Source organism: Pelodiscus sinensis, chromosome 8 (genome assembly GCF_052426305.1).
Source record: "Pelodiscus sinensis isolate ZL-2025 chromosome 8, ASM5242630v1, whole genome shotgun sequence".
NCBI lineage: Eukaryota > Metazoa > Chordata > Testudines > Trionychidae > Pelodiscus > Pelodiscus sinensis.
The window spans coordinates 38,768,749-38,796,498 of NC_143059.1; the positions used below are offsets into that span (position 1 = coordinate 38,768,749).

The 27,750-nt window shown below is 44.1% G+C and overlaps 1 protein-coding gene across 3 annotated transcripts in view; it reads right to left on the reverse strand.

Annotated features, from left to right (window-relative positions):
* Positions 1–844: 844 nt before the first annotated feature.
* SLC16A12 (solute carrier family 16 member 12) overlaps positions 845–27,750 on the reverse strand; it is a 68,240-nt gene continuing 41,334 nt past the window's right edge. For 2 of the 3 annotated variants that reach the window (XM_075935106.2, XM_075935107.2), the window contains 6 exons: positions 27,422–27,643; positions 20,675–20,778; positions 19,123–19,266; positions 13,896–14,487; positions 12,454–12,713; positions 845–6,260 (listed from right to left, as the gene is read on the reverse strand). In XM_075935106.2, the coding sequence (XP_075791221.2) occupies positions 5,998–6,260; positions 12,454–12,713; positions 13,896–14,487; positions 19,123–19,266; positions 20,675–20,778; positions 27,422–27,531 (1,473 nt within the window). In that variant the 5' untranslated portion in view covers positions 27,532–27,643 and the 3' untranslated portion in view covers positions 845–5,997. Of the gene's footprint in view, positions 6,261–12,453; positions 12,714–13,895; positions 14,488–19,122; positions 19,267–20,674; positions 20,779–22,301; positions 27,644–27,750 lie in introns of all 3 variants that reach the window. The other variant, XM_075935115.2, reaches the window with a different exon arrangement.

A 27,750-nucleotide genomic window follows, 5' to 3' on the forward strand; every position in this document is an offset into this window, starting at 1 on the left:
TGTTTGCTCTAAGCTGAGGTAGTGTCTGCCTTGGACTAATTTTGAAGCTTCCCTGTAATGGAGACATGCTATTTTGATATTGTAAAATTGGGAGTTAAGTTGAATTTAGTGATTTTGAAATAGTTTCCTAATGTAGACATGACCCAAGAGATGTCAAGCTTCTCCAGAACAGAAGAAATGTGGGTTGTTCAAGGATAACATCATTCCCCAGTTTTGGGATAGAATCTGGAGAGGGACCTAAAAGACCAGGGTTCTATTCCTGCCTCTGATAGTAACAGTCATTTTACTTCTCTGTGCTTCCACAAACTCTTCAGGAAGGGGAGTGTTCCTGCTATGTGTTGGCACAGTGCTATTTAAATATCATTCTGATCACTGGGATTTTACCCCATTGGCTTATGCAGGAGCAGAATCAGACAGAAGATATGTTGAATGAAAGCTGATTTCTTGTGAGCAGTATGTGTTTTTATTTTGTCTCTGGCATAACAGTGCCAAGGCATGCTACTACATCCACTTATCTGCCACGATGCTGGTAAACAACACACACACAATGGTGATTGTAAAAGCAAGCTTAATTTTAATTTAAATGTTCAAAGTTAGTGATTATTCCTGCATACTTTTTACTTATATAAGAGGCTTCCTTGAAGATAATGGAATTACTCACATTAGTAATCGTGACTGTACTCTTTTCCAGAGTCAGTGTCTTTGAAAAGTTCCACTTACTGTTATAAAACATTGAAGATCTATCATACAAAAAATACTCTTATTTATTCCTATCAATGCATTTCCCCAATTTGTACTTCCCTATTTACATCCCCCAAACATACAAACAAAACAAATCAACAAGTCTGATGGAGAAAACATTTTATTTTTTCCTTAAAATACTAAAAATGGAGCTTGATCTTGCAAAGCCTTATTCAGGCAACTAGTTCTTACTCATGTGAGTAGTCCTATTTGTACTGCCAAAAAGAGTAACCCAACATAATCTGAAAGAAGGACTGGGGATTAAATCACCCAGCAACAAACATATTTTCCTAGCTCAATTTTCATACAAAACATGTTAATGTTTTTTATGACAGCTTGTGGGAATCTCTCCTGTAAGCAGAAGATGGGCAAATGAAAAGGGACAGAGTTAAGAAAAGTGTTATATTCTTACCTGAAAGTTTCCAAACTCTTTGATATGTAGGTGTTTTAAATTATATGATAGTTCTCTGAAAACAGCCCGTCAATGTGCCACAGTAGTTCAAAAACTGACAGAATGTAAGGAACCATGATGAAAGGAATAAATAATAAGAAAATATTATAATGCCATTATATAAATCCATGGTACCAGGCATCCCAGTATACAAGTTGCCCTGTTATACATCCATTCTGTACTAAAGTTGCTGACACTTGTAGGAACTGAAGCGTTATAAATCCTTCCATTCCGAACTCTTCATTTCAAAATAAAACAAAAAAACAATGTGCGCAAATGAAAGTCAGCCACTGGAAAAAAAATCTCCCCTTTAAGTTGTTTTGCTGTAAGTCCAAGTTTTTTGGAATGTATCTTGGACTTACAGCAAGGATAGCCTATATGCCCATACTTTGACTACTATGTGCAGTTCTGTTGTCCTGTCTCAAAAATAATATTAGTTTTGGAAAATGTACAGAGAAGGGCAACAAAAATGATTAGGGGTATGGAACAGCTTCCATACAAAGACAGATTATAAAGACTGGGGCCGGTTTACACTACAAGCTTAGGTTGACATGTTCAGTGTTAGGTCAAATTTATAACAAGTACGTCCACACTGTCTGGTCTTCCAGTTGACCTAAAAGACTTTTAAAATCGACCCCTGTATTCCACCTGACCAGAGGTGTAAAGCCTGAAGGGACATTCATGCCTCTAATTAAGGGCAGTATAAACACTGTGTATTGTAATTCATAAGTTACTGGCCTCCAGGTGGTGATCTAGCATGTGAACACTCTGGTGAGCAATTTGAATCCCAATGTTCTTTAGCCAGCTAAGCAGAAAAAGCCCCAGGAACTTTTGAATGTTCATTTCCCATTGGAGCAGCATGGAGAGTTCAACAGCACAGCTGAGCATGGATGCCCAGGATTGCAAACACCTCCAGCATGGTGCATTCAGGAGATAGTGGATCTTATTGCTGGGGTGGGGTCAGGGAGGGAAAAGAGAGAAGCTCTGTGCAAGCAGAGCTGTGAACCAGCAAAAGAAACACTGATATCTATGTCAAAATCACATATGGCATGGTGGATATGAGCTGGCTATACCAGGGACACACAACAATGCTGCATGAATTCAGAGAAGCTTATACACGCATACCACAGGATAAGACTGGTTCTGAGTCACAGACATGGGAGGCTGATGACATGAACCCATAACCACTTGCAACAATGTTTTCACCCTGTGAAGCACTGGGACCCTAGCCCAGAATTCCAATGTGCTGCAGGGACTGTGGGATAGATACCCACAGTGCATTACGCCTTGCGTTGACGCAAACCATTGCAGGGAGGATGTGCTCCACTGACCACAGCCACCTAGCGGGGATGTGCAAAATCATTTGTTAAATCTGAAAGGCAAAGTCGAATTAAATAAAATCAGCCTAATTTAGTAGTGTAGACATGCCCTGGGACTATTCATCTTAGAAAAAAAGATGACTAAAGGGTGATATGATAGAGGTCTATAAAATTATGAAAGGTATGGAGACAGAGAATCTGAGAGAGTTATTTACCCTTTGACATAACGTAAAAACTGGGCATCACCTGACGAAATTAATAGGCATCAGGTTTAAAACAAAACAAAGAAGTACTTCACACAGTGCACAATACTCTGTGAAATTTGTTGCCAGAGGATGTCATGAAGATGAAAACTATAACTAGGTTAAAATAATTAGATACATTCATGGAGGGTAGGTTGAGAAATGGCTATTACCCAAGATAGTCAGGATGGGATGCAACCCCATGCTGCAGATGTCTAAACTGCCAGAAATTGGGACTGGTCAACAGGGGATGGATCATTCAGTAATAATGCCCTATTCTGTTCATTCCCTCCAGAGTGGGGATGGGGAACCGTTTTTTTAAAATCAGGGGCCACTGACCCAAAGAAGAATCATTATGGGGCCACACAGCAGTGATAAGCAAAAACAAAACAAAACAAACCTAACTCATTCTCAAAACCCTCAGTGGCCTGGCCCAAAAGAAACCAACCACCCTCCCTCACTGCCATGGCTCCTGAAAAACAAAGAACCACAACCAAAGACACACTCAAGGTGCTGGGGCTCCCTTGCATCCAGCCGGCAGTGAGGCTCTGAGTCCCTCCCTCCCCCTGCAGTCTGCAGAGCCCGCGTTAGTGCTCTGGCCTCATGGAAGGGTGGTAGGGGGCTGAGACAGGAAGACTACAGCAGGGCTGGAGCATTAGCACCACTTGCCCCACTGCAGGGGAAAAGAGAAGCCCCAAGCCCCATTGCATGCTGGATCAAGAGAAGCCAGGGGGCGGATCTTGCCTGTGGGCCGTATGTTTCCCATCTCTGCCCCAAAATATCTGGCAGTGGTCACAGTCAGAAGACAAGATACTGAGCTGGATGGACCTTTAGTTGGCCCAGTATGGTCATTCTTACTTTTAAAAATGGCTCTTTTTGCTTAAGAGATGCCTGCTGTATCATACAGATTAAAACCTGAATCCTGCCTGAAATGTATTGTTTGGCAAGACTCCAGACATTTGAAACCAGATTTCAAGGTGTGACTTTCTCCACTTAATACTCATTTTTGTTTTCTTTTTACACTTGTAGCGACCTTTATAGTTCCTCTGCAGCAATTGTAATGCACTATTGAATAAACTGTAAAGAAAAGAAAAAGTACAAAATTACAAGCTTCTAAAGGAAAAAGGATTAAGTTAAAGGGCCAGATGACCACTTTGCATTGCACTACTGCATAAAGGGCCTACACAGGGTCACCTCCAAAAGAGTGATCCTTCAGTGACATGGAGCCAGCAAACCCCATCCTCCCTCTCTCCTGGCAGAGCAGCAAGGAGAAAGAAGACATGGCTTGGACATCTCTCTGCTATATGCAGATGTCTGGTCCTGTCTTCATTCCCTGGGCCCTTTGTAGCCTGTACATAGGGGCACCAAACTGCTGTAGTATAAGTAAGTGCAAAGATTATCTGTGCATACAATCCCCTATCTAAGCTGTGTGCAGCTAAATTCGACGGCATAATCAAGCTATTTATCTTTATGTAACACAGTACCCATAATAAATACCTTGTCAGAGTGCTAACAGTAAGGTCAAATTACATCTCAATATTTTAGACTGAAATATGCATGACAAATACATCTAGTCAATTCATGTTCTATTTATAAAAATAATAAAAAATATGGTGTTATATCCCTAAGGTATGTACTCTCAGCTCCTGGTTATCTATATCAGGTTTATAAACTATGATCATTTCCCTTCTCACATTTACAGAGGACCAGGAAATCATGGACTAACTACTGAAAAAATACTAATGTAGTGTTCTTTGGACTCTAATCAATTTAAGAAAAAAAAACCCCTACCATAACAATATACAGTATCAAAACAGAGACATGAGTGTGACCTTCATTTCAGAGTGTAGATGTCATCCCCCTGTTACATTTCAGAAACCTAGAAATGCACATTATTTAATAGATGAATGTATCAGTAATGTATCCCACATGCTACATTTAATCTATGGCTTTTCTGAAGCATTCCATTGTATTGTATTTTTCCAACACTATGAGCGTAAGTTAGCAGCAAATATCAGCTATTGTCTTCTTGCCCAAACAAGTCAAAAATAACTAGGGCCAGATCCTCACTTGGTGTGAATAGCTGATTCACGTCCATTTAGAGGAGATAGACCTCCCTAGGTTTGGGTCTGGTTTGGGTTGCATTAAAACCCTGAAAGGACAAACCAAACATACTGGGCTCCAAAGCCCAGCTGAGATGGCAATTGCAGATTTTCTTCCCATCTTCTCACAAAGTGATCAACAATAGGGGATAATATCTCAATTGCAGTACTACCCCAAGAAATACAGTCTCTGGGGACCTTTAAAGTGGGAGAGGGCAAACATCCTGTAGCAGGTATTTTCTGATTTTTTCCCAGCCAGGAGTCGAAAATACCAGACTCTCCGGGTCAATACAGGATACCTGGAAACCCTACACACACTCAGCAACTGGGCCCAGCTTCTCCTCCCCCATCCTCTGCTTACCTGGAGTAGGGAGGCAAGATGGCCACCCAGCCTGTTCTTAAAGGGGCCATGCTGGGTTTTTTTGCTCAACAACTTTGGTCTCCTCCCTTTTTTTTCCTCAATAGAATTTTTCCCCCGGTGGGTTTTTTTTTGGGGGGGGGGGTAGGGGAGAAGGCCTGTTTGGCATTTTTGGTTAAGCCATCTGGCAACCCTAGTTATGTGCAAAATTTAGCCACGCTGTAAAATTAAAGTTGCTTCAGAGATACTTTAAAATAATGTTCTAGATGGTCTAAAACACAACTGTCCAGCAGAATTCCCTAACAATTACATTGGCATCTGTAACAACAATTGTCAAACATTTGGCAAAGACCAATACGCTTAGAACTTCTTTTTGCTGGTCAGTCCACTGATAAACAAAACAGAATGCAGCACTGCATGAGCCCTGTTTTTAAAACAGTTTCAGTCTAAGTTCTGTTGTTCAGTTGTACTTTGACAGTCATGTAAATTACTTCTGGTCATGATCAATTACCTCAGTACATTCATCCTATTATCTCAGGAGCCAGCATTACTGACTCAGAAAACATTCTGCATACATCTTAACAGAACTCTCCTCATTTGTATCTAACTTTGCTTTATAGTTGTATCAACTGGTTTTTAACCTACAAAAATAGAGAAAAATCTAGTTGAAAGATGCCTTGTTTTTTTCTTTGCATTGGGAAAATATATCTTCACGAGTGTAGCATGTGCAGTCACATCTCTGTTAGGCATGGCTGTGCTGTAGACCAAAGCAGGGTGGCACTTGTCATCTGTTGCTGTAGCTATTTGCCTCAGTGGGCAATATTTCTACATCCTGATGGTCTAATTCTCCAGACACAGAATAAGCTATTGCTCCATTTGTCCAAATCTGCTGTTTTGTGTCAGTATTTCTGGTAAGTGACCTCAAATATGTCTTTTTGATTTTCTTTGCTATCCTGGCAAAGCACAGTAATGTTGAACTGAATATCATAGAAAATCCACACAGAATGAAAGATGCCGTGTAGCTGCCAGTTGTATCTACCAGCCAACCTATTGGAAAACAAATAATTTTTAAGGCATTGAACAGTTTACAAACCTGTTGTATAACATTCGTACTGCAGTTTTATCACATACACTGGTAATTAAGCGATAGGCATATACAGCTGACACATCAGTTAAAATACATTTTGCCTCTAGGGAAAGAAACAAATATCTTACATAATGATCTCATCTCGCTTAGCTCAAGTTTTTAGAGGCTTTTGTTCAGAACATAACCCCATCACAAAAGGACACTATTTTTCCCTCTAATCCTCTAAATACATCCTCTGAAAGCACTGATTTAGCTGACAGTTTGAAAATGTGCTCACAGCAATGGCAGTAAATGCTATTCTATGAATGAGGTCCCCAAACAGAAACATAGCCTGGGCTTGTGTAGCACTTGAAAAATTCTTTTTTTTTCCCCAGTGACAAATCCAATTAAAAAGCATCAAAAGCAGAGGTGAATTTGAATCTGGAATGTACAGCAAATACAAAATGAAAGACATACGTATACTGTACAATGGCTATTCAAGCAAGGTAATGTGAATGGTTGATCTTCCCACATCACCATCACTCAAACCTGATATAAATCCTTTCTGTGGAATGACCAGGACATCATTGTCCTAGTTCCTACTTCATATTTGAAGCCAGCTAAACTGACAGGAGATATAGTGTTCAGATATGGTGATGATCAGGGTTACTTCAGAACACAATTTAACAGACTATTGCCCAGTCATGCTAAAGAAATTCAACAATAAACCCCACTGCCTAATCCAAGCCCCATTTCCAGATGGAAAAAGCTCTCTGGACCCTAATGTCTGCAGAAGACTCTCCTATGATTAAAACTCAAGGGTTATTTAATTTTACAGCAAAAGAAACATTTTGGTGCTTTTTATATTGCTTAACTAAATGAAACAATTCAATAACAATGTGCTGCATTATTTCATTGCATGTCCCTTAATTTCTGTTTGTTTTTAGCATGCAGAATTCACTCCGTCAAAACAGGGCTTAAGTGGGACCCAAGTGGTGCGTAGGCCATGCCCTCTGCTCAGGGCTCAAGTGTACTCAAATGCTATTTGTTTATTTTCCTTTCTCTTTTCCATTATTTACTGCTAAGGCCCACGTGAATTTTACATTGAATTTAGAAAACAGCTAAGCCACAGGGATCTTTTCCTCACCAACACAATGAAAACATCAGAAAGAGGTTACTTTGATCAGTCACAAAGGAAGAGCACATTGAGACTGTGAATAATATTTGAAAATGTTATAGAAACACACAAACTAAGGAGCAAAGCCACACTAAAGGATGTGCACTTAATTACCGTGGGCTGCAAATATTATAGGGTGGGGCCAGCCCCGCATCACCCTGCCCAGATTCCATTCATCTGGTGCTTTGGGGCTGGAGGGCTTCAGTGGGGGAGAGGGAATGGGGAGCAGGGCCTTAGGCAGAAGGATGTTGCAGGCCAAGGGCTAAGGTCCCCATACCCGTGGTTCACTCACTGCCCGTTAACTACTAATCTTCCTTGTTCTCACCCAGCTTTGTTACCCCCTTTCCAAGATTGGAGGAGGACTGTTGTTTCTAATAGGAGCCAGATGCTCTCCTCTGCTTCAACTGTTTTCTTGTCTTACCAAAATTTGTCATGGATGCCTTTGTGGTGGGAGGGTCCCAGTGCTGGATGTACAATGATGCTGCCAGTGGCACCATGGAACTGGGACCAAGTTCAGAAGGGACCCTGGCCTGCTCTGAAACTGCTGCCGTTGGCTGGCTCCTCCCCGCACTGTCCATCACCTACTCCTCTCAGCCTGGCCCCTGGCAGGCTAACAGCTTCTCTCCTCATCCACTGGCTTCTCTCTGCCTTCTGACTGGACCCCCATGCACCTTTGGCTCCGGCCAATCTCCACTTCCCACCATATGTCTCCCTGGAGCTCAGCCATGTGGGACTGGTACAGGAGCCTGGCAAGTCTTTGCCAATTTGGGAGGTGGGCAGTGTGAGGGGCTTTGTTCAACTCCTCCACACAAGAGGGAGCCTGGCCAGGGCAGGCCTGGCCTGGCTGATCACACCATCTCCAAGGGGGCATGTCATTCCTACCTCTAGCAGCACTGGTGGCTCAGCCCAGCAGACATGTCCCAGAGGCCAGTAAGTGCAGCCAGGGCAGTGCATCGGGGAATGGGTTTCTGGAGTGCTTGAGTGCAAGTGCTGGGCTGCGAGAAAGCAGGGAAGATCTGTGTGTGGAGCATTAGGGACTGAGGTTCTGTGAGGGATGCTGGGCAATTGTAGGAGGGCTGTGGAGTCTTGGGCAGGGTGGTGATATGCAGGGCACTGTGCAATTGTGGCAGAGACTGGGGGAGGTGCTGGGCATAACAGATCCGGAGGCAGGTCTTTGGTGTCAGGCGGGTTGGGGGAGATGTGTGGCACAACATGGGGTATGTTGACAGCACAGGGCACTCCCAGCCTTTGTGCATCTAGCAACTGCTAGTTTGTAAATAGCACCCTCGCACTGGGCTGAGTGGAGCAGGGCCATCCCTGCCATGCCATGCCCCTGGCCAGCCCCTCAGTATGAGGACCAAACCTCCCATGCTATGCTCCATTGTCCCCCATAAGGACCCACAAATATGTTTGGCACAGGGCCCACAAGAGGTTAATCCAATCCTGGTCCCAAAGTCCAGAATGGCAGCCTGAGTCCAAACATCTACACAGCAATTGAACAGTCCCTTAGCCTAAACCCCACAAGCCCAGGTTAACTGGGATGGGCCAGCTGTGGGTTTTTAATTGCAGCGGAGACATACCCTGCGAGGGCCATGTTGTTAGGCCTATGGGGATGAATCTACATGGACGTCCTGACCTTCACTAGTGTCATATCAGGATTGTCTGTGGCTCTTCATGTCATTTGGGTGAATGTGATCACAAAAGGAGAGGTTGCATGATTCTAAGGAAAGGAAGGAGTCAGAGCAGTGGAATAGGGACAACTGACTTCAAAAAAGTAGACTTTACCATGCTCAGAGAACTGATAGGTAAGGTTCCATGGGAAGAAAATCTCAGGGGAAAAGGAGTTCTGGAGAGCTGGAAGTTTCAGGAAGAGTAATATTAAAGGGACAAGATCTAACTACCCCGATGTGCAGAAAGGGGCCATTATGGCTCCATGAGGAGTCATCAGTGACCTGAACATCAAACAGAATCCTGCTAAAAGTGGAAACAGGCACCTTGCTAAGGAGGGATACAAAATAATAGCACAAGCACATGGCAGGAGTGGGCAAAAAGTGGCCTGCGGGCTGACACAGTTCACCAAGGTTAGCCCCTGGCAAGCAGCCAGACACTGTTCACAGGCATGGCCATGGGCAGCTCCCATTGGCTGAGAATTGCTGTTTACCACCACGGGGATTGTAGGGAGTGGTACAGGCCAGGCCATCGCTTCCAGTAGCTCTCATTGGCTAGGAATGGAAAACCGCAGCCAACGGGAGCCGTGAGCAGCTGTACCTGGAGATGCTCAGGGAAACAAAGAATCTGGCAGTTCACCAGGGCCTAACCCCTGAGACGCGTGTCTGGCCTGTGAGCCACTTATTGCAATAGAAAGAGATTCTATCTATCTATCTATCTATCTATCTATCTATCTATCTATCTATCTATCTATCTATCTATCTATCTATCTATCTATCTATCTATCTATCTAACAGGAGAAAGATGAAGGACAGAGTAGGTTCTCTATTTAATGGGACTAGTGTGCTAACAATAGAGGACTTCAAGAAGGCTGATATATTTAATGCCTATTTTGCTTCAGTCTTCACTAAAAGGCAAACTTTGACCAGATACTTGACATAATAAATATTAACAAACAGGTGGAAAGAACACAAAGCAAAATAGGAAAAGATTAGGTTAAAGAAGGTTTATATTTAGATTTGGCTAAATGCAAACGAATACATCAAGGAACAAAGAATGTAAGCCATACTTGGGAATCATGTTAGATAATCAGCTGAACATGAATTCCCTGAGTGCCACTATACCCAATTAAAAAAAATGGCTAATGTGATACAGAAACAGAGGAATCTCAAGTAGTAGTAGAAAGGTTATTTTACCTCAGTATTTGACATTGTTTGACCACAGCTGGAATATTATGTCCAGTTTTGGTGCCCACAATTCAAGAAAGATACTGATAAATAGGAGAGGGATGAGAGAAGAGCCATGAGAATGATTAACAGATTAGAAAACTGTTTTATAAAGACAGATTCAAGAAGCTCTATCTATTTAGCTTAACAAAGAGAAGGTTAAGGGGTAACTTGGTTGACATTAGACATATTCAGATAGAAGTACTTTTTTAATAGTGAGGGTAATTAACCACTGGAATAATTTACTAAGTATTGTGGTAGATTCTTCCCTAATTTTTAAATCAAGATTGGGAGGTCTTGTTTTCTAAACTATATGGTCTAGGAATTATTTTGGGGAAGTTCTATGGTTTGTGTGATATAGGAGACTAGACTAGACAATTATAATGGCTGCTTCTGGCCTTGGAATCTATAAATCTAGATAAATTAGATACATTCAAGTCAGCAGGGCCTGACAAAATTAATGCAAGAGTATTGAGGAACTATCTGTGCAATCTCAGGACCATTAGCAATTATCTTTAAGAACTCATGGAGGATGAGTGAAGTCACAGAAGACTGGGGAAGGGCTAACACAACAGCGATCTATAAAAAGGAGAAGAAAGAGGACCTGGAGAATTGTGGTTAGACACTAGAGCAAAATATGAAACAGTTGATTTGTAAGTACCTAGATAACAGGATTATAAGGAATAGCTAACATGAATTTGTCAAGAACATATCTTGCCAAATCAACCTTATTTTCTTCTTTGACAAGACTAATGACCTTGTGGGAAGCGGGAGAGAAGTTGTAGATGTGATATGTGTTGGTTTTAGCAAGGTTTTTGACATAGCCTCACGTGACATTTTCATAAGCCAGCTAGGAGATGTGTGCTCAAGATTAAATTACTATAAAATGGGTGCAAAACTAATTGAAAGATGTTAATCAAAGAGAAGTTATAAATGTTTTTTGTCAAACTTGTGGGGTTCTTATTCTGTGTCCAATACTATTACATATTTTCATTAATGACATGGATAATGGAGTGGAGAGTGTGCTTAGAAAATTTGCAGATGACACCAAGCTGGAATTGCAAGCACTTTGGAGAACAGGAATAGAATTTGAAACAAATTTGGCAAATCGATCTGATTTCAACAAGAGATGTGCAAGGTATTCTACTGGCGAAGGAAAAAACAAAGGCTCAGTTATGAAATAGGGAATAACTGGCTAGGCACTAATACTGCTGGAAAGAATTTGAGAGTTATAGTGGATGACAAGCTGAATAAGAGTCAACAATGTTTTGCAATGGGGAAAAAAGGCTATTATGATTTTGGGCTGTATTAACAGAAGTGATATGTGTAAAACATGAGAGGTTAATTGTCCCACTGTTCAGTGCTGGTAAGCCCTTAGCTGGGGCCCTACCTCCAGCTGGGTGCCATGCTTGGAGAGATGAGCAACAAAAATGATCAAAGGTTTAGAAAACCAGACCTGTGAGGAGGGGGAAAAAGACTAACAGGGTCCTGGTACCAGTCCCCAAATATGTTAAAAGGCCTTTATGACAATGATGGTGATCAATTGTTCTCCGTGTCCACTGAGGCTAGGACCAAAAGTAATGGGCTTAATTTGCAGCAAGGGAGATTTTTGGTAGAGAGCAGAAAAAAATTTCTCACGATATGGGTATGCACTGGAATAGGCTTCCAAGGCAGGTTGTGGAACCCCCATCACTGGAGGTTTTTAACAACAGGTTGTTCAAACACCTGTCAGGGATGCTCTGGGTGTATATGGTCCTGCCTCAGCACAGGGGGCTAGACGAGCTGACCTCAGGTCCCTTCCAATGCTACATTTCTATGATTTTAGGATATGTATTTACAGCCTTTGATGCGTTTTTCCACAAAAGTGGATAATTTTGACAGCTGTACTTTAGTGATAGGCAACATTTTCTAGAACTTGATTTTTAATGACATTTTTCAGCTGTGTTTGAAGTGTCTATGAAACATATGGGAAAAAATTTCCACACAAAATTACCTCCCATGTTTGACCAATTCTAGATCACTAATAAACAGCTCTGCTTTTGTCAGAAAGAAAATCTGAGTGGTACAATATGAACAGTACAACAGAGTCATCTGTGAACTGACCTGCAATAGGTGGACTCACTAGGTAAGGGACTGCATGAAGAAAATACACTACACCTAGAGCTGATGATAAGGAAGCAGTTCCCACTACATCTGCTGTCACGACGGGGATCAGTGTAACATAGGCTCCATCAAAATACCCAAAAGTAAATGAGAATGGCACAAGCAAAGGGAAACTTTGGAGAACGGGAAGGAAGAGACAACAGAGGCCATCCATTCCCACAGCAAAGAGGTAGCAAACATGGCGGTACTTCTTCAGACACCTGTGGGATTTAAAAACAGGAAGGATACGTCAATTATGTACTTCTTTGCTTTTGTTCACTTCCAGATCTATTAATTCACCATTTGCTGTGTCCTGGGATATTTTCTGTGTTAATGTGCTCCCTGTCTTTTCTGTGCTGCACAGTTTTAATGTCCAGCTTAGCACATAGAGCTTTCTGAGTGCAAAACCTAGCCAGTTTTAAGGGTGTAAATACTGTGCTGGATTGACAATTCTGGATAATGACATTCTCCATCTATCCACCAAACATACTCTAGAGACAGCAGTGCAAGTTTTCCACCACTATGCATGTGCCTCAGTTTTCCTCAGGACTACCCTTGGTGGCGTGAAGGTAGTTCTACCTATGGGCCAATTCAACTCTTGGTCTCTGCTTTAAAACATTATCTTTAACATAAATTCTTCTGCATTTATATTTAATCTCACTAAGACTGTTCCCAATATTTTGCAGAAATAAAATACATGGCCTTCCTCCCCCTGCTCACTTTTACTGGTGTTAATAAGGACTGATACAATAATCCTAATGTTAAAAGTGGTGAAAGTGAGAGGAGGATCAAATCCACAATTTGCATTGATTCAAATATTCAATGTACTGAAAATGTATGATGACTGAAATGTCTCTACTGCCCCACTCACCTGATCTTCACCACCGGTATTAATGAAATTACATACAACAAAATGTCAAGATAAAGTAAAGGTAACAAAATGTAGGTAAGCACTAAAACATCAGGAAATGCAGAAGTTAGTATTCACATACAACCTTAACTCTGCCCTACTGTGCTTCAGCATTACAATACCGGGTCAGATCCTCCATCCCTTTTATGCCACTACAGCAGCATAAATGAAACAGAAAGGCAGAAGTAGTAGACTCACAGCCTCTACAGAGCAGGCTCAGAGGTAATACTTACTATGCACTGAACAATGAGTGACATTTACAATGTAGACAATGGCAACTTTAATCATTTCTAAAAATTCAAATTAAAAATGTAAGTTAACTCAAAGATGAAAAAATGAGCATTTCTTAACACTATATAAATACCATAAATTGAGCTCATCTATTGGAAAAATAATACAAGCCATTTGTAATACCCTCAAAATGTATGTTAGCAAGCTTTACACCCACTATCCCACACACAAAGCTTATAAGTAGTATGCTATCTATCATTACCTTCTGTCTGTCAACCATCCAAAGGTGATATTACCAATAATATCGATGACACCAAGTATGGACATAAGGAAGGCAGCCTGCTGATGACTCACCCCCACACTCAAAGCATAAGGCACTAGGTAGACAAAAAGAGGGCTACAGCCATATGCCATAAATAAAACAGACACTGCTAGCACCAGGAAGTTTGGCATCAGTAAGAAGTTGTATTCTTGCCAGGAACAACGACACAGACGTTCATGGGACCATGCTCTGATTAAAGGTGAACAGATGGAAAATTGCTTTAAGTCTTGCTTCTGTGCTTCTGAGACATATTCCTGTTCAAGAAACTCAGGAGGGTTTTTATGGTCCTCCTGAAGAGCAATAGGCCTCATCAGGGCACCACAGACACAGAGATTTAAAACAAAACCGCCCAGGATGAGTAAGGCTCCACGCCAGGAAAACTGTTCAATCAAGAGTTGGACCACAGGGGCCAGAATGAAGGTGCCGATTCCGCTCCCTGACATGGCTATCCCATATGCCAGGGCTTTTCTTTTGTTGAAATATTTGCCCACCATTGCTATGGCCGGAGAATAACAAAGTGCAAATCCAACTCCTAGGGGAAAAAAGTGGAATGAAGGCTGTTTAATACCGAATACAGGTAATAGGATATATCACAGTCAACCAAGTTACTCACTCCCATCAGCACTACTCATCAAGATGCACGTTGCAGATTATCACTATCAATTTCATGGCTGCGAAAAACATGTCATGGACCGTGAAATCAGCTGTGCCCCTTGAAATGTGACCTCCCCAAAATCAGCCAGGCTGGGGAGGGATTGGTCTTGTCCTTCTCCTGTGTGATTGTTATGGGGAGAGATCAGACTCACCTCCGTAGGCAGATTGGTACACCCTCTCTTCTGCACTGCAGCAGCCCCAGAGCTGGGCTCCAGACTGCCTCCCTCATAGCTCTGGTTGGGGCTCAGGGCACCCAAGCTCCTTCTTCCCCCTGGCTCCTTCCCAGGCTGCTGCTCCCTCCCCACCCCTGCAGCTCCAGATGGGGCTGGTCAGGCACCAACTGGGGCTTGGGGCTTCTACCTCCCATGGCACCTGCCTAGTCTTACAGAGCTTGGCTGGGGGTGCCAACCTGCAGCTTCCACCCAGTTCAGGGCTGCTCCTCTCACTATGGCTCTAATTCGGGCTTCGGATGTCCAAGCTTTGGGGCTCCCACTTCCTCTCTCCCCAGCTTCTGACCAGGCTGCTGCTGCTCCCTCCCCAGCCCTAAGGCTCCTGACAAGACTGCAGGTCACCTAGGCTAGTGTTGGGGATCTGGGACCTGAGCTTGGGACTGCCACCTCCTACAGCTCCTGCCTGCCTTGTGGAGGCCTCCCTGTGGCTCCAGCTGGGGCTTGGGCTGCCCAGGCTCAGGCTGCAATCCCCAACAGCTCCTGCCAGCCTCTGGGCTGCCCAGGCTTGGGGCTTCTGCCCCCTTCTGGCTCCTGCTGGGGCTTAGGGCTTCCATCCCTTGGCTTCTGCCTGTTAACATTTCTTCAAAGTGTCCAGGTCCTGCTGGCAGCAGTTCCAGGGCCCGGGCAGAACAGTCAATGACAGGGGAAGTGAGTTGTATGGGCCCATGGTGCCAGACACCACCCATGTCGGGCCCCCGGGGCCCAGCTCTACCAACGTTGGGGCTGGGTCTCTCCCCGGCCCTGTCTGCCACCTCTGCACACCTCCCCCAGAGTGTCCCTTGGCCCCACCTGCCAGCCCCGCAGACACCTCCTCTAGCTGCCCTATCTTACTTGCTCCCAGGCCCCCTGCACTCCCTCACCAGCTACTGACATTGCAGACTGTCTGTAAGGGGTTGGGCCCAGCAGCTGGCTGACTGCTGGGTCTGCTGAGGAAGGAGGGGAAGAGGCAAAAGGCAGCTCCCCCCAACCCCAGGGTATCTTGTCTGCTGAACCCAAAAGTTTGAGTTCCTCATCCCTGGCCTCACCCCAGAGCCCACAACCCCCACTAGAGGACTCACTCCCCCAACCCCAACTCTCTGTCCCACCTGTAAGCCCTTCCCATACCCTGAATCTCTTTGCTGCAGCCACACCCCAGAGACAGAGACAAAAACCCCGTCTGACCCTTACAAGGCAGGTGTGAGGGGGATGGTACCACCAAACATTCTGCAAACCTGATGCCTGGTCAATGGGCCCCCATGTATGCACAGCCATGCCCACACGGACGTGATCCACATGATATTTGGGCAGTAATTGCTCTGAGGGGGAATTTGAATGTGGGATGGGGTGAGGGGCTGGTTTCAGGGAGGAAGTTTGGAAGCAGAGTACAGGTCCTGGGCTGGGACAGAGGTTTGGGGTGCTAGAGAGGTCAGAGTGGAGGTGCTTTCCTAGGGCAATTCCCCAAATGCAACTATCACATCACTCTGGCAGTAGCTCATAGGCAGGTGGAGCTAAGAGATCTCCACATGTGGCTGCCAATGGATACTGCCCCCACAGCTCCCATTGGCTGCAGTTGCTGACCAATGGGAGATGCAGAGCTGGCACTCAGGGCAGGGGTAGTACACAGAGACCCCAACCCAGGTGCCACAGGAATGGTGCTGGCTCGTTGCTTCTGGGAACAGCATGGAGTAAAACTGCCTTAGTCATTCTGTGCTGGCAGCAGTGGTAGCTGGTGCTAGGGCTCTTCTAAATTGCCCCTCCACATGGGCAATTGCCCCCTTTGCCTCAATGTCTCCTATCAGTAAGCCTGCCCTGGACACAGGACTGAAGGGCTGCTGTGCTAATGCACCACTGGCCCTAATTAGCAGGTGGGGTGCTCCTAGCCATACTGGGGAGATCAGACCCACCTCCACCTCTGAGCTCCCTTCCAGCTACAGGAAACTCCACAACTGCTGCCTTTGGAGCTGGACTCTGTAGGCAACACAGAAGTGAGTACGGCAATTTTGCAACCCCTCTACAACAGCTTTAGGGCCTCCCCTGCCCCCACAATCTCCTTTTGGATCAGAACCCCCACGGCTACAACACCATGACATCTCAGATGTAAAAGTCTGAAATACTGAAACTGACCAATTTTAATACCCTGTGGCCATGAAATTGATCAGAGTTAGCTGTGACTTGGGTGGGGCCCTAATGATCACATTTTGCAGTTCTGTGAGTATGGGATAAAAACATGAAAAAACAAACCCAGAAACGCTGAGTCAAACAAATACCTAGAATTGAAACTCACTAATCTGTACCAATGCAGAGGCTCAGTGAGGACTGATAAGTTTTGTGTACGAACATGTCCCCAGGCTAGACAGGAGCATAACACTGTCGGCCAGTTATTAGTGCCTGGCCCCATACCCAGGCCTCACTGAGTGCCAGAGGATGATTCCCGCTTATATTGTGGGGGTCATTCCATCAGGCACATTTGTCCCACAGTCATTCCTCAGTGTTATGCTCAGCAACAAACCTAAACATTGATTTTCAGGGCAGATCTGAGCATTCGTAGATCTCTGAAGGATGGTGGAGGGACAATCTGTCTACTCCAAAATATTCTACACAAAACTTTCTTTGACAAGATGAAATTTTGCATTTCATCTGGCTGGAGCTGGGAGCAGTTTTAAGTCCCTGGGAAAAAGCCCTTATTCAAGGTGATATATCCACTTTCAGAACCAAGATTAATAAGGTTCAGAATAAAATGCCATTCCTATTTAGCAGATTAATTAGATTCAGCTGAGTAGCGAACAGTCATGAATTTTGCTACAAAGCTTCTAAGGACAGATGCACAAGAATCAGATGTTGGCATCAGTGCCAATGTTTTTGCAGACATTTCTGAATCAGGCACAGAAACGTACTCTAGGCATTTTGAAATAAATTGCACCCTAAGTTACACAAGTACCTCTCCATTGCCTTTGGGAGATTCTCAGCTGTAAGTGTAGCAGGCTACATGCTGGCCTGAAACATTACACCCTGTTAGCGGGTGCTGAGGGTGCTGGGAGAGGGCTAAATAGATTAAAGGAATGCACTGAGACCAGCAGCTTGTTACATCACCCAGACATAAGAGAGAGGAAGAGTACTAGGGTGTCTGGAGGCAGGACCTGTGGGTTTTTTGTGGGGGACGGGAAGGTGAACTGAACTTTATGTTCTCTTATTATTTCTTTGCAAATAAGGCCAAACCCCAGAAAGGGCAGTGAATTTTGACACTACAAAGTAAGTGTTGCTGTCTGGCCTCTAGGTTTTGGGTGAGCTACACCATCAGTACTACCAGCCCTATTATTAATCCATTTCTTCCCTGCTTACTCCTTGCAGACTAAATTTGCTGCTTGTGAAATGGACTGTCTACAACTTAGCGTACACTTCTTCATTGCAGTACTGATAACAGCTCTCGACAAGGAAGCCTCAGAGGCAGTAGGAGAGTATGTGACGTGGTGCTGTGGGTTACAAGGGACCTTTTTATTTGTTACAAACACATTGGACAAAGATTAACATTGTAATGCAGAAGCAACACACACTGTAACAAGGACATTTTTTTTCTTAGCAAATAAGCTGTTGGCAGCACAGAGTATAGTCATTCTACCAACTCAACGGCAGGGGACCAAGTACAAGGCTTATATCACCGTGGCTACCGTGGCAGTTTTAATGAGGCAGGAATCTCAGTATAACTATTGCAAACCTTTCTTTTGTGTACCAACTACAGAGAAGCAGGACAGACTGAGGGCATTCTTTTAACACTGGCTGAACTGAAAGGGAGGATGCATTAGCATAATGCATTCAACGGAGGATTTGTGCTTCTAACCTGAATGTAGAGCTGGCAGAAATAAGCTGTGCAATGGTGACTTAAGAAACCCTCATTTATTAATCATTATCTTGATTTAAATAACATGCAATAACCAGTGCAAAGCTCTGTCTGTCTTGACCTATCATTTATATTGCAACAAATCCCCAAAAACCTCAAACCAAAAGGAACAGTAACTTACCAACACAAACAAGCGAACAATTTTCTCTCTCACACTCCTATCCCCTGGGAAGTTTAACATTTGCTGCTAGGAAGGTCACTATAGCTGGGTCTATTTCAGATCAGGAGGAAGTACTAGAGGCCTGGAGCCCTCCAAGAGAATTCCCAACAAGCTTGCCACTCTTTTATAACAAGTGGGCTCTGGCTTGAGAGCCTCTGCTGACTGGCGCTGGGGCAGTGACAGTGGGACAGTGGTGATCCCCCAGGTGTTAAGATCATGGCTGAGGCAAACATTATGAATCCCTCCTACCTGTAAGCACGCCTAATGAAAAGTAGAGGTGTCCCAGGCTTGTAGCAAATGAGCTCAGGATCAGTCCGGCAGATGCAAGAAGTCCTCCAAGCATGATGCCCACTTGACACGATACATGGTTACTGATAAAACTTCCCAGTGGGGCTTCAAAAACAAGGAAGGCAGTTAGTGAGCAGCGTGCACGCCTCTGCACTTCACCACCGCAGGGTCCAGGCTTGGGCGCACCAGACAGCAACAAAACCAGACAGACAAGAGAAAAACATTGATCTGCTGCTGCAGCTAATTGGAATGACATTTCAGATTCACCTACCTCACATTGTGGTGGTGGTGACCTCCTCAAGAGCCCTTTCGAATGTTTCCCTTTTCCATTAAATCAGGCCAATAGCTATTTAAAATCAGTCAATACTATTATGAGACAAAGCTGTTTTTTCAAGTAATAGGGGCAAAGGAGGCAAAGCCAATAACTAGGTTAGGAGCATTTTGTTCATTAACATGTTGTTATGGCTGCAATAAACCTGCTAACTCTGGAATGTGTACTGCTACTCAATAGAAAGATGTCCCTTTTGCCTCATCATTGAAGGACTTAGAACATGTAAGTTGTACAAATTATATATATATATATATATATATATATATATATATATATATATATATATATATATATATATATATATATATATCATAGGAATAGGATGACCTAGAAATATTAAAGTTAAAATCCCTTCACACACGAAGAGCAGTGTGGAGTGTCAAAGTCCAGCTTCACCCATTGGAAGTACAAATCCTAGAAACCTTTGTGCTCTTCTCCCTACCTACTTACAATTCCCTTAGAATTTCAAGTAGAAAACTTTGTCCTCACATCTTTGCCTGTCAGATGTGGTGTACGTGGTACAGAGGTGTCTGGCAGCCTTTTAGGCCCCGATCCAGGAATGCAATAAATACAGGCAGACCACTTTCCCTGCAATATGGGGGGTAGAGGATCAGAACCTAACTTTGCATAGTATGTTGCAGATCTTTAAATGATATCCAAGAAGTTAGCAGTAAGTCCAGAACTGAATGAGGGTCCAGAGGAATGTTTCAGAAGAAAACACAAATGACATTCGCTCACAGAGAAGTTCAGTGAAGGGAGGCAGTGGTTGTGATTTGAACCAAAGGAACTAGGAAACACAGAGTCATATCTGAATTGTAACTACAAAATACTAGGCAAAATAAGTCCTAGTGGGAAATCTCTTAAACCATGATCTTTCCCATTAGATCTTTCCACAAAACAGTTCTTAAAACACACATCACTTCCCAATAAAATAGTCTGTTTCTTTTCAGTATCAGACAAAACGGTAGGAAGAAACCCCCTCCTTGCTGAACTTTACAGCAGGATACAGCTTGGACATACTATGCTCATTTGGCTACAAAACCAAATGTGTGGAACAAAAGCCAGCCTGAAAAGCCAGGAATTTTCCACATTGGCTCTGATGACTTGTGAATACACTGATATCAGGTGTCCCCTAGGACTAAAGAACAAACCAGTTTATTATTCAGAGAGGGCAATACCCACCACACAGCATTGTGGCACAGTCGGCAATGGAATGGATCCAAGCTGTTCGGGCGTAATCCTGAGCAAAGTATGTCTGGAACTCCACAAAGAAAATTGAGATGCATCTAGGAAAGAAAACACAAATACCGATCTGTTAAATTCAAGGCTAAACGGTACCTGGCTCGGGCCTGTTCCAAATCCTATGAAAGTCTGCGCAAAGATTCCCATTGACTTCCAAGAGAAATGCACTGGGTCATTAAACATCTGAAAAATGGAAACTATCTGGATGCACAGGAAATAATGACAAATGAAAATGTGGCACATGGGATGGATAGTTCATGTGGCTGGCTCACATCTGTCTAGCTGAACCAGAGAAGACCAAATGAGACAAGGACAGAGGAGTTACAGAATGGTCACCAAGTACGATTGCAATAGTCACAGTGGGATTAGTCAGATCAGGTTAATCCCTCAAGGACAAGGAAGACATTTCTTTTCACAAGGACAGACAATCCTTAAAAAGACAAACAATTCTCTTGCCCTCTTTTATTCTAACCTCCCATAAATGGTTTTCCTGTTCCTACACTCTCAGCCCCAAAGCGGAGGGCCCGCAGGGTCAGAGAGCACAGGGCACGCTGGCCTCACGGCGGCCTCCCTGCACTCACCAGCAGAGATGGGGGGAAGCGAAGCAATGCAGCTCCACTCCCCGGCTGCCAGCCTCATTGCTCTGCTTCCCACTGATGAGCACAGGGCAGTGGTGTCACCCCTGTCCTGAGTGAGGTGGCAGGAGAGGCTGCTTTGCTCTGCTTCCCCTCCTCCCTTCCCCCACTGCTGCCAGTGAGTGCAGGGGAGGTCTGAATCCTTGCTGTGGGCTCCTGGACCCCTACCCCTCATGCCCATGCTTTTGGAGGGGGGTCACGTACCTCCTTGCCATCCTCATATGTTGCCCTTGAGGCGAGGTAGCAAACATCTATCAACAGCCATTGTCCAGCAAGAGAGCATAATGCAATGACTTACCTGCATGAGTCCCTACCAGGGGAACTATTCAGTTTTCCCTGAGACTCAGACTAAATCTGCGCCAGTACTTTTCTGCACTGCAACTTTCTGCCTCTGGGGTGTGAAAAAACATCCCCCCTCCCAGTGCAACTCATTACTACTTCCCTTGTGGAGCTGATTGACACAGAACACTAGGAGAGCTCCCCCACACTTCTGCCTGGCCACACTTTCATTTTGAAGCCCTGCCAAGGCTGCTCTTTAATTTTGGAAGTGTAGAGAAAGCCTCAGCAATGCCCCAGATGTGCCTGGACATGTGATCGATCACCCAGCACATGGGACTGAGGGCATAAAAACCAAGCACAGGGGCCCATGCTTTGCCCTTCTCCTGCCCCTCCATGCTGCAAGCAGCAAGCACATTCTGAAGATTTCAACAAGAAGTGGCTTAGCTTTCCAAGGAGAAAGCCACCTACTATGGACTGCAATATCCAGTGGGGTGAGAGAAACTGCTTTATCCAGATGTTGCCCAGTCTAATAGGTTTTAGCGTTTCGACTGCGTGTTTATATTTTCTTTTGGTAACTACTCTGACATTTTGCCTAACATTTATAGCCACTTAAATTCTATCTTTGTAATTAATAAACTTCTTTTATTGTTTACCTTTACCAGTGAGTTGGTATGAAAAGCGCGGCAAATCTGCTCATGTTTTATAACCGCTGCTATATGTCCACTTTCTGCTGAGGAAGTGGTGAACCCATTAATAAATTAGATGGCGTAATCCTGAAGTACAGTGCTAGGTGCTAGAGGGATTTGGCTCTGGTGCTCTGGGAGCATTCAGGCAAGCTGGATGAGTGTTGGGCTCCACATGCGGTTGTGCTGAGTGATAACGTCGACGAGAGGGTTTGCTGATGACTGCTAGCAAGGCTCTGTAAGAGACAGCCCAGGCTGGAGAGAGTTAAGGTGGTACAGTTTTCTCACAGCCCCAGGCTGCACCCCAGGGGCAGTGTTCCCTCTAATTTCTCCCACCCCTGAGTGGAATGAATTTTCATTACAGGCACCAATATGGAGGTGACATGTGACATGGAGGTGATGTGCGATGCATCACCTTCGTATTGGTGCCCATAACAAAATTCATGGGGTAGGAGTGATCCCAAGAGGTCCTGAGTGTGGGAGGGGGCTCAGAGCTGGGGCAGAAGATTGGGGTGCAAGTGCACTGGCTGGGGGGTGAAGGTGAGGAGCTGCTAATGTGGGGAGGGGCTCAGGACTGCAAGAGAGGCTACAGGCTCTGGGTTCAGGGTGTGGGCTTTGGAATCAGGTCAGGAATGAGAGCAAGAGGGTGTTCAGTGCTGTGAGGGTTCAAAGTGGGGCAGAGGGTTGAGGTTTGGGCTTACCTGCATGGCTGCCTGCTGGGGACAGCAAGAAGGGGCCCTTTCCCCTGGCCACTGCAGCTCTGTGCTAGGGCTGTTGGGAAAAGGTTCCCTTCCCTGCTGTCCCCAGCAGCTTCAGGACTTAGGGAGAGATCTCTCTCCCCACAGCAGCTGTGAGCCCTTGCATGAGCTTAATGGGAACCTGAGCAGCATGTAACTTATGGGAAATTTACCCTAAGGAGATCCCAACAGAGGCATGTTTATGATGAAAACAGGAAAAGTTTATTAAATAAAGTGTAGAGGTCCAAGTGACAGAAAGCAGAAGTATTGGAAACAAATGGTTACTCACAAGTTAAAACCATAATATGCATTCTAGAACTTAGATCTATTTTCATATCTTAGAGCAATTTTTATCCAAAATACTTGCCTGTGATCGTCCATTGATGAGACAAGTCATGCTGGCAGCTTGCCTCCTCAGGAAAAAATATCCAGGGTGTCTGTTTGCATCCCCACATAGATCAGAACAATTCATTGTTCATATTTCACCAGCAGGTAGCATCCTGTTTGTTTATGTCTGTTTACTTTGTTATTGTAGATTTTGAAATTTCTTAATCAGCATCTGTCTCAGGATGCAAATAGGTCTCTCCTGAGACACACACTATACACAACAACTAAGCAGGGAGATAATTGTCTCTTCCCCCTGAACACCCTTCCTGAAAGGAAGCCATCCAAGACATGCCACATCCTGGTTATCTGCCTTAGGAATCTAATTTTCAGTCTAAGGATATAGCCCCTTAAATATTATCTGTGTATACTTTTTGCATGTTTAAAAGTCTCAGAGGGCTAGCCATGTTAGTCTGTAACTTTAAAAAACAATGAGGAGTCCTGGGGCACCTTAGAGACTAACAAATATATGTATATAATCAGGGCTCATTGAACCATGGCGAGCCCTGCTCGCCAGCTGCGCTGTCCGGCGATCTGCGCATGCACAAATCGCCTGAACCCGGCTCTTCTGGGTTGCAATCTAATCGCCACAGGCGAGTAGTTTGCATTATTTGTCGAGCCCTGTATATAATATCTCAAGACTCAAGATCATCTCATCTGAAGAAGTGGATTGTGCCCACGAAAGCTCATGATTATATATATTTGTTAGACTCTAAGGTGCCACAGGATTACTTGTATCTACTTTTTGCAGTGATTCTGATGGCTCAGTTGGCTACTGGCTCTCAGAAAAGGCACCCTATGCCAACCTTTAGTGAATTATTATTAGACACATATTTGACCTGGCAATCCATATAAAACTCTACGCACCTCCTGTCCCCTGAGTTGGCACCAAAGCATTTCTCAAGAGTAGGATGTTGGCCTGTCATTCTCCCTGGCAACCTGGAGGACCTAAGGGCTGCTCTTTGTCTGTCCCCTCCCTTTGACCTGTCCAGTTTGGGTGCTCCTGCCAGAAGTAAAAAATGCTGCCAGCATAGCTCTCCGCCACTGGATCACACTGGTCTTCCCATTGCTTCCCACTACATCTCTTTCCCTAGGGACTCACCTAGATGCAGTGGAATGTTTGCGTATGATCCTTAGAGCTATGCCAGAGAGTTTTAACTCCTGGCAGGACCACCCAAACAGGACAGATCAAAGGGACCAGATGAAAAGTAATTTATTGGTCAGGCCTGCTAATGGGAAATGGGGTTGCACAAAGGGGGTAGTTGCAGCAGCCAGAGCTCCAAGTCCCTTTGAATTGTTGCCTGAGTGAAGGACTATGGCTCCGAGGACTGGGGGGGAGGGGAGAATGCCGTGGTCCAGGAAGGCTAAGGGTTGACTGCGCTTGGCCCCACCCCTTCTGCTCTCAGCCACACCCCTTCTTGGGGCATGGAGCCAGACACCCCCCCACATACCTTGCCCCAGGGACTGTGGTGGCTGTCGGCTACTGGTCCTTCAGGGGAGAAGAGGAGAGGAGGGAGGGAAGGAGGGATTGAGCAATAGGCCAACAACCCATTCTTGTGAAGATAGCCAGTCCAGCAAACAACTTGATAGACAAGGATGGCAGAGTCTTTCAGCCCTAAGTGACTTCTGGTGGCACAAATTCATGCTTACAGAGACGTATAGATTTATAGACATGCTCACTGTAACTGAACAAAGGACCCAAAATGCTGGCTGATTAAGCAGTATAGGTGATGAACGGTTCTTTATCTACAGAAACTGATTCTGAGACCATATCTCCCTTTTAGGGGCTGCAAATACTTGTGGATGCATTGTGAACACAGAGACAAGAAGCCATTGGTTTAAAATCTGACCAAGAAGGTAGACTGTTTAAGTACAAATAGTAAACAAATTTTCCCACAGCTACACTCCTTCTCTATAGTGATCCAATTACTGTTAGACTTGATAGTATCATTTATCTAGATAACTCCTACTGCATATCAAACAATACAAGCTTTTGAAGCTAGCATCAATAAGACTCATGTGCATAGAATTAAGTGTGTGCATAACTGTCTGGAGGATTGGGCCTACGGCTCTGAGCCCACAATGAGCTCAGTGTGGACAGAGCCAAAGCCCCACTGATTTCAGCAGCCCAAGCTGCAGCAGAATATACACAGACATGTTTCTTCTTTCCTGAATCTGTAGCTTCAAAGCATAGGGTGTGTCTGCCATCTTTCCATATCACATGAAAGGACAAAGTTGACCTCGAAGATAAAATGTGTTTATGTATTACTAGGAGCATACTGCTAAGGAAAAACAATAAGAGTGTTGTTTGAATGAAAGCATCAGGAAGGATACAGAGACGCAGTGTCAATTCCAAATGTGGTCTTATAACATAGCCCCTTTCATGAGTTCTTCTGGCTGTACCCATGTCCAATCTCAGATTCACCATGGAATTCCAAAGTCGTCATTACTGCTCATGTGGCATCATACCACTAGCTAGTGGTGTTTTGTGATACGTCAAAATAAAACATCCACACACTTCCCATATCTGATGGAATATTTCAAGTTGATTAAATAAACAAAGTGTTGTTAGGTGGAATCCCTGCTCTATCCCCAATCGACTGGCTCTCAGTTCAAAGCCGTTTTTCTGATACATTCTAGGAAATGTAGCATCAATTAAGATCAGTTCTAGAATGCAAGTCAGGTATTTCACATGCAAAAAAGCAAACATTATAGGGACAAAGCAGCCTTTAGAAAAAACTTCTGCTGTTATATTGTTCATGTAGCTGTATTGAACCAACACTGACATGGCTATAAACAAGTGTTTATGAAACTTACCACACAATCCTTTCCTCAAGTCTGGCAGCTTTATTCAAAAAGAAATACATTAAAATAGGTAAGAAGAGTTGCAATTGTATCATATTGCCAGTTCAAAGGAGATCCATGTCTCCAATGTCTCTCTCACAGTGTGCTGCCTGTCTTTTATGTCCCTCATAACAGTCTACATGTTCATATCAACAGCTTGTCCTCCCATGTGTAGTAAACACCAGCAGTAGGAACCTTCTTGTCCCCAAAAATGTAGAAGAGGGTTTCAGAGTATGTTAGCCTCTTTTCTCTCTCCTATTTTTGAGGAAAATAGCAACAAATATTCCCTGCATATTTTGGATGCTGGAAGCACATATAGTGAAGGGTTTCTTTAGGTCATAGTTCTCACGCAGGATGGCTCTTGAAATGCTTGTGGAGAGCAAAGGAATTACATGACAGGTCAACTGGGCCCAAGAGTCAAACAAACCCACAGAAACTGTCCAAAACAAAACATATCACAGGAAGGTCAGAGAGGGACACAAGGCCTGGAAAGACCGTGACTACCTCCCTCTACTGGTCTCAACTGAACAACTCCAGCATGAAGTAACTGACTATGCCTACACAGCAGAGTTATTCCAAAATAAGAAAGAGCGTGTCTACACAGCAAGCCATTATTTTGAAATAATGTCAAGCTGGAGGACTTCTTACTCTGACTCCTGTAACCCTCATTTCAAGAGGAATAAGGGAATTTGAAGAAAGAATGTTCTTCCTTCGACTTCCTGCTGTGTAGGCAGCACCAAAAGCCAAGTTAAGCTATTTTTTACTTTAGCTCCACAATTGACATAGCTCAAGTCATGTAGCTTAATTTGACTTTTCCCCTGCTGTGTAGACGTGTCCTCTGATGGTACAGAATAGCAAGGGTGGTGATAGGAGTTCTTGGATGGAAAATAACAGCTGTCAGGGACTAGGCAGGATGAAAATTGGAGGGACCTTACTCTCTTAGCTGTCCCATCCCCCATTCAGATTTCAGTAGGCCTTTGAAAACAAAGCAGGTTAGAAGCACAGTAAAAAGCCCAGAGTTGATTCCTTAAGCTTCAACTATTGGCCATTACAAAGGATCTTTCTTTCTTTATATTTAGGAGAAAGAAAGAAAAGAAAGAACAGCCTGATAAGAAGCTATTTTACCTTGTTACAGCCCTAGTGCAGATAGTAACGAGGAAGCAGCCAACAACAATCATCCATCCCCAGCCTCCATCGGGAGGGGAGGATAGCAGCACTTTCTTTGGTGCTGCCATAGCTTTGATAGGGTTTCTTTGTTCTTCTTTCCAGATTCACTGTAAGAGACCGACTCCAGCTGACATGCAGAGCATGCATGGAATGTTACCTGGTACAAGGGTTATTTGCCATCTGAAACAGAAACACAGCAGGAAGAGAATAAGACTAAATTATCCTTCACCCAATCACTCTAAACTGCATTATTAAAGGGCAGAATATAGCTACTGTTTTATTGCAGA